The 7,554-nt window shown below is 38.8% G+C and overlaps 1 protein-coding gene across 1 annotated transcript in view; it reads left to right on the plus strand.

Annotated features, from left to right (window-relative positions):
* The window catches only part of LOC144980595 (putative glutamate receptor), a 32,675-nt gene extending 30,560 nt beyond the window's left edge, over nucleotides 1-2,115 (plus strand). Inside the window, exon 11 of the mRNA XM_078928272.1 lies at nucleotides 382-2,115. Coding sequence (XP_078784398.1) covers nucleotides 382-471 — 90 coding nt within the window. The 3' untranslated portion in view covers nucleotides 472-2,115. The remainder of the gene's footprint in view (nucleotides 1-381) is intronic.
* The last annotated feature ends 5,439 nt before the right edge of the window (nucleotides 2,116-7,554 follow it).

The following is a 7,554-nucleotide window of genomic DNA, read 5'->3' on the forward strand; positions in this document are numbered from 1 at the left end:
TGAGACAATGGGTCACACATTCATTCTTTCTCCAGTTTAGCCCGCTCGTCCCTCCACCCCCCCCCCTCTCTCTCTCTCTCTCTCTCTCCCTCTCTCCCTATCTCTCTCTCCCTCTCTCTCTCTCTCTCTCTCTCCTCTCTCCCTCTCTCTCTCTCTCCTCTCTCTCCTCTCTCTCTCTCTCTCTCTCTCTCTCTCTCCTCTTCTCTCTCTCTCCTCCTCTCTCTCTCTCCTCTCCCTCCTCCTCTCTCTCTCTCCCTCCCCTCCTCTCTCTCCCTCTCTCTCTCTCTCTCTCTCTCTCTCTCTCTCTCTCTCTGCTAAGCTAAGCTAAGCATGATATAAAATTAACAATATTGTATCTATTTTTAAAATATTCAATTCCAGAACATTCACCGTCGGCTAAAGACCGTGGTCAGAGGAGAGGATGGACAAGGAATTCGTGACCACGAGTTTACACCTGGGCATGACGACTGATATCAGGGTTGCCAATTTGGTATTATTTCTGCCAAATGTCTTTTTTTGGCAGAATTTGAAGTCGTCTGGCAGAGAAAAATCGTTTTGGCAATTTGGCAGATATTTGGCAGATTTTATTTTCTGATAGTATTTATATATCATGTATAAGTCTACTCCACGTTTTCCATGGCAATTTTTATGTATTAGTGATTTTTTAAAACTTGGAAATGAAAAAAAAAAAATGACATACGCCTTGCGAATTTTTTTTTTAACAAAACTGATGACTTTTCAAATGGGTACTATTAATAGTACGGTTTGACAGATTTTTGTGGTATTTGGCAGATTTTTTTAATCCAGTTGGCAGAATGCCTGAAAATAATCTGGCAACCCTGACTGATATATGGACGCGAGTTTGTTGAAATTATGATGTAACCGGAGACCTGGGTGGGGTTCCTGACCTCCCATGGTGGGCGGAGGGGCCCTAACTGTGTCTTCTATCCCTCTATAGCTGTTTTCCAATTTGCCTTCTGTCTTTGTCTTGGAATGAGATTACTTGGTTTCATCCTGGCCCTGGTCGGAGACCTTGGCTGAGAGGAAAACAGTCAAATGCATAGATATTGTTTTGGGAGATGATATTTCTTTCCTTGTAAATCATCTCTCTGTTATGTATTATTATGTTTGTTATTTTTAATGTATAATGTAAGCATTTGAGTGTATTCCTCTTTGTTGGAATTTGTGGATTTTGTGCTTGTGTCCCAATGAGACTTATAGGTGATCTCAAACTAAGTACATTGATGGTTTGCTCTTGGAATCTGCATCTGATCCCTATTTGTTCCCAGTTCCCCTTTGTCTTTCTTTCTCTTGGGTGCTTTAATTGTAATTCTAGAACTTTTTACTATCCCATTTTCTTCCTTTTTACTGGCGCTGATCTAACCTAAATGTGTTGCAAGCGCCGTTAAACCCTTAAAAACAACATATCTATCTATCTATCTATCTATCTATCTATCTATCTATCTATCTATCTATCTATCTATCTATCTATCTATCAGCGGGTGGTTGGATGGGAGCAACACCCTTGAATCATATACCTATGATGTTCGCATGGGTGTACGATCCGATAGTGATGTCGTTTCTTCTTCTCTTTACTAGCCTATCCTGCTTCTTTTGTTTGTGATTGTATTTTTGACAGGGAATATTTTTTTTTCTGTAAATCTTCTGCCTGTTTGTTCTTGGTTATTTATAATTTAGCTTATGATATCTTTAGGTTATGATTTTGATTTACATTTGTACTATTTTTGTTAGATCGCTTGTTTTTTTTTTTGTGTCAGCGGTCTCTCATATAACTTCAATTGTGTTGGAAGAGACCTAAAGCAACAAACAAACAAAAAAACAAACATATCTATCTATCTATCTATCTATCTATCTATCTATCTATCTATCTATCTACTAACGCTGAAATCATTGAAATGTGTTGCAAGCGTCGCAAAACATCTAAAAACAAAATCAATTTGTTTATCAATTTATTTATAAATCGTTGTGTATTACTGTGTATGAATATGAATGATATTATCACCATGATTATTAATGATGAGAGCCGGCTGTCTCTCAACATGGACTCAAAACTATTTTATTGTTTGGTTTTGTTCGACTAACTTTGTCATTTGGGGTGGGGGGGGGGGGTTGTTGTTTTGTTGTGGGTTTGTTTTTTTTAGTGTGTGCGGGCGGGGCGGGGGGGGGGGGAGATTGTATTTTGCTTCCCTCTGCCTACATTTGCTCTTTTTTTATAATTCATCTATTTTTTTTTCATTTGATAGAGAGAAATCTGTTGTTTTAAATTCAAATCACATTCATTGAGGAGAAGAAGAAAAAAAAACAAGAGTTCGGTAATTATACCTGAATCCATGATTTTGTTGTGTGACTGCAGCTCGCTGTTGTATAGATAGAATGAAGATGACGTCAATCGGATCTTTGTTATTGTCTTCATCCATTTTTATGAGTAATTTTCACTTAACTGTATTAACCAGACTATAAACGACCAAGGTTACACATAGTTTTGTGTGTTTGTCCATTAGATTTCCCGGTGGTACTGTTGTGAGTTTCTTAGCCCAGCGCATAGCATCTATAACCAAATTAAGAAGGTATTATCGGTTAACGTGATATAAAATATAAATTATGTCACTCACTTAAATATGGCCAAGACGTACGTTTCTGTGGCTTTCGTCCACGTCTTCAGTCGGTGTAATGTCCGAAGAAAAAATGTAATCCGTTTGAGATGTTGACACTCCTTATGTCCTTGCTTCCTTGTGTAGTGGTGATATATATATATATATATATATATATATATATATATATATATATATATATATATAATTTAACTATTATTCTTAAGTTTATTATTATCATCATCACCATCATCATCACCATGATCATCATCATCATCATCATCATCATCATCATCATCATCATCATCATCATCATCACCATCATTTTTATCATTATCGTTATCGTCAGTCACAACAAATTTCAAATTCTTCACGTGCTTGACGCATTGGTCAAAATGAGATGAGCGGAAGAGTAGCGTCCCTTGATCGGACGTCACCCATACTGTGACGGTGATAAAAAATTGAGCTTTATATAGCACAATATCCACTAAATGTGCTCAAAGCGCTTTACAACATGTCGTTCTCTCTCTAATAACTCTTCCGCCGGTGACGTCACAGTATGGGTGACGTCCAATCAAGGGACGCTACTCTTCAGCTAATCTCATTCCCTGTACCGTGCAATGCTATACTTTTTTTTTATAAAACACGTATTTAAAATGTTGGCCAGAAAACTCGTCCTTCAGATAATGATCAATAAAAATGACCTTCACCTTGGCAAAAACTCTCAAACCTGGGATTTCGCAAATCTCGAGTTTTGAGAGTTTTTGGCAAGATGGCAGCAGCCTCTTATGGTTCTCACACTACTATGTTATGACGATTGACCCAATCAGCAAAGTCCGGTCCGCATTCGTGCACCGTCGCCATCCCGCCCGGTAGGATCGTCACAACACACCGTTCAACTAGATGCTCTGCCGTTTCGGGTTCTTGCCCACATTGCCCAAGATGGCAGTCTTGTTAATCTATCGAAGTTTGAAGGACAATCGATGTTTGAAGGCTGGGTGGGGTTCCTACCTCCCATAGCGGGCAGGGAGGTACATACTGTGTCTTCTATCCCCTTATATCTGTTTTCCAACATGCTTTCTGTCTTTGTCTTGGAATGAGATTACTTGGTTTTGTCCTGGCGCTGGCGGGAGTCCTAGCTGGGAGGGAAACAGTCAAATGCATAGTTTTTGTTTTGGGAGATGATATTTTTTTCCTTGTAAATCATCTCTCTGTGAGTTATGTATTATTATTTTTATTTTGAATGTATAATGTAAGCATTTGAGTGTGTTCCTCTTTGTTGGATTTTGTACTTGTGTCCAGATGAGACTTATAGGTGATCTCAAACTAAGTACACTGGTGGTATGCTCTTGGAATCTACATCTGATCCCTAATGGTTCCCATTACCCCTATGTCTTACTTTCTCTTGGGTGCTTTAATTGTAATTCTAGAACTTTTTACTATCCCATGTTCTTCCTTTTTACTGGCGCTGATATGTGTTGCAAGCGCCGTAAAATCTTTTTTTTTTTAAATAAATCTATCGATATTTGAAGGACAATCGATGTTTGAAGGACGAGTTCTCTGGCCAAAATCGCAAATACATTTTCCGGAGTACGGCAGGGTCGATGGTCTTGTGTCATGCATGGTCTTTTATAATAAACTTGCTTGAAAACGATGGATCCGCGTGGACTTGTTGTGTTTCTGGGTGGGGTCTTTGACCTCCCATGGTGGCCAGGAGGTCACGCTGGGTCTTCTATCCACTTAATCTGTTTTCCGAGTTGCTCGCTGTCTTTGCTTGGAATGAGAATTACTTAGTTTCGTCCAAGGCCAGGCTGGAGTCCTTGACCAGGGAGGGAACCAGTCAAATGTATAGTTATAGTTTGGGGAGATGATATATTTTTTCCTTAATGAGCTTTTTTTATATAGCGCAATATCCACTAAATATGGTCAAAGCGCTTTACAAGGGGTCCCTGACCAACAGCAACACGTAACATGTAGAACGAAACACGACGCCTGTTAGGCGATATTACTATTTTTTCTGACAGAGACAACGCTGTCAACGGCCAGTTACTCATTTTACACCTGAGTACGATGAGAGAATGTGAGTAAAGAGCCTTTTCCAAGGACTCAACTATGCGCCGAGCGAGAGGCTCGAACCCAGGACCTTCCGATCCGAAAGCGAGTGTCATACCACAAGACCACATAGCCGCACGCTATCCTTATAAATCATCTCTTTGTTATGTATTCTTAGTTATGTAATCTGTAAACATTTTGAGTGTATTTCTCTTTGCGGAATTCGGTGCTGGTGTCTGGGTGAGACTTTAAGGTGATCTCAAACTAAATACACTGGTAGTGTGTTCTAGGAATCTACATCTGTTTCCTATTTGACCAATTCTCCCTGGATGGGTGGGGTTCCTGGCCTCCCATTAAGTGGGCAGGGAGGTACATACTGTGTCTTCTATCCCCCTATTTCTGTTTTCCAACTTGCCTTCTGTCTTTGTCTTGGAATGAGATTACTTGGTTTTGTCCTGACCCTGGCCGGAGTCATGGCTGACAGTCAAATGCATAGTTATTGTTTTTGGAGATGATATCTTTTTTCTTGTAAACCATCTCTCTCTCTCTCTCTCTCTCTCTCTCTCTCTCTCTCTCTCTCTCTCTCTCTCTTATGTTTTATTATATTTGTTATTTTGAATGTATAATGTAAACATTTGAGTGTATTCCTCTTTGTTGGATTTTGTGCTTGTGTCCAGATTATGAGACTTATAGGTGATCTCAAAGTAAGTACACTGGTGGTATGCTCTTGGAATCTACATCTGATCCCTATTTGTTCCCAGTTCCCATATGTCTTACTTTTTCTTGGGTGCTTTAATTGTAATTATAGAACTTTTAACTATCCCATTTTCTTCCTTTTTACTTCGCTGATATGACCTAAGTGTGTTGCAAGCGCCGTAAAATCCTTAAAAACAAACAAAAATCATGATTCTTTTGACCTCCCCTGGAGGGCAGGACGTCACTGATTGTGTCTTCAATCCCCCTATAGGGAATGAGATTAGCGGAAGAGTAGCGTCCCTTGATTGGACGTCACCTTACAGAGAGAACGTCAATTTGATTTTGAAGTGTCTCAAGCCGCTTTCACCGGAAGCTAGAACGAGAGACGCATGCGCACAACCAACATTAAAAAAAATTGAGCTTTATATAGCGCAATATCCACTAAATGTGCTCAAAGCGCTTTACAACATGACGTTCTCTCTCTCTATAAACTTTTCCGCCGGTGACGTCACAGACTATGGATGACGTTCGATCAAGGGACGCTACTCTTCCGCTAATCTCATTCTCTATATCGTGTTTATGAGCTCCTTTATGTCTTTGACTTGGAATAAAATTACTTGGTTTGTCCTGGCCCTGGCCGGGCTCCTTGGCTGAGAGTGAAAATTTGTTCCGTTGCGGATGTGAGACTCCGCGTGTGTGTATGTGTGTGTGTGTGTGTGTGTGTGCGTGTGTGTGTGTGTGTGTTGAGTGTATCTCTCTGTCTTTTTTTTTTTTGGTTTGTTTTTGTCTTTATTTTGATGCCCCTCTTTCCTTCCTCCTTTTTTTTAAAAAACACGGTAACGGGGTATCTAGCCTCAGGATCTACGTACGCATTGACTGGTTGACCGTTTGAAAACAAGCTGTCGTGAGCGCGTGCGCTCGTGTGTGTGTGTGTGTGTGTTTGTGTGTGTGTGTGTGTGTTTGTATTATTTTTAAAAATCAAAACAATTTTACCCATTAAATCTTGCACTACCTAAACTCCAGATCTTGGTTTTAATGTTATCATTAAAAGACAAGCTTTGCGAATAAAGTTTAATTGTAACTCTCTTGGTGAAAACAATTATATATATATATATATATATATATATATATATATATATATATATATATATATATATATATATATATAAAACTTATCTATTTTATTCATCTATTTACATATTTTCTTTGTTATGATCAATGATTGATTTTACCTGTGTTGATTGCCAACTATGATTATGTCCGTCTTGTTTCGGCAATTGCCTAAAATAAACCTTTGAATTGAATCAAAATCTTTCCATAATCTTCAAAAGCTTGGATGTAATGACTGTGATTATTTGGACTTAAACCTTTATCTTTTCTTGTTTATCTACGGAGTTCATCTGGACAAAACACCAAATCGTTGTGGTGAGTCACCATTTCGTTGTGGTGACGTATTTGTAAACAAGTAAACACGTGAGTCGTGCTGAACAAAATAATCAATATTCAACAGTCGTGACGTCACTTCCCTCGCAATGACGCTTAATATCTTAGTAACTAGTTCTAAACTATCAGACCAATGGCGGACACCATTATAAAATACTTTTCCGACGAGCATAAAAGTGTATCCAGAGGAGAAAAACATTATAAATCAGATCATGTTTTGACTTTTGTGCATTTTGATCACATGACATGTGAAAAAGTTCGAGCCAGCATGAAGAATGGAAAGTACTGATCTTCTTTGTTTAGAACCAAGCTGCTGGTCGCTGGGCGGACGTGACATCAGACTATTGAATCTTATTATCATTAAAATCCATCAGAAGGTTCTCCCATAGTGGGCAGGGAGGTACATCCTGTGTCTTCTATCCCTGTATATCTGTTTTCCAACTTGCTTTCTCTTTTTGTCTTGGAATGTGATTACTTGGCTTTATCCGGGCCCTTGTCGGATACCCTAGCTGGGAGGGTAACAATCAAATGTTAGTTAGTTTTGGGAGATGATATTTTTTTCCTTGTAAATCATCTCTCTGTTATGCACTGTATTATGTTTTGTTTACGTGTTATATATGATTTGTGAACATTTGAGTGTATTCCTCTTAGTTGGGACCTTTGTTTGTGTCTGGATGACACTTTTAGGTGATCTCAAACTAAGTACTTTGATAGAGTGCTCTTGGAATCTACATCTGTTCCTTATTTGAAC

The sequence above is a fragment of the Berghia stephanieae genome, chromosome 10, assembly GCF_034508935.2.
Source record: "Berghia stephanieae isolate SIO BIC M18660-M18661 chromosome 10, UCSD_Bste_1.3, whole genome shotgun sequence".
In the NCBI taxonomy this organism is placed as follows: domain Eukaryota; kingdom Metazoa; phylum Mollusca; class Gastropoda; order Nudibranchia; family Aeolidiidae; genus Berghia; species Berghia stephanieae.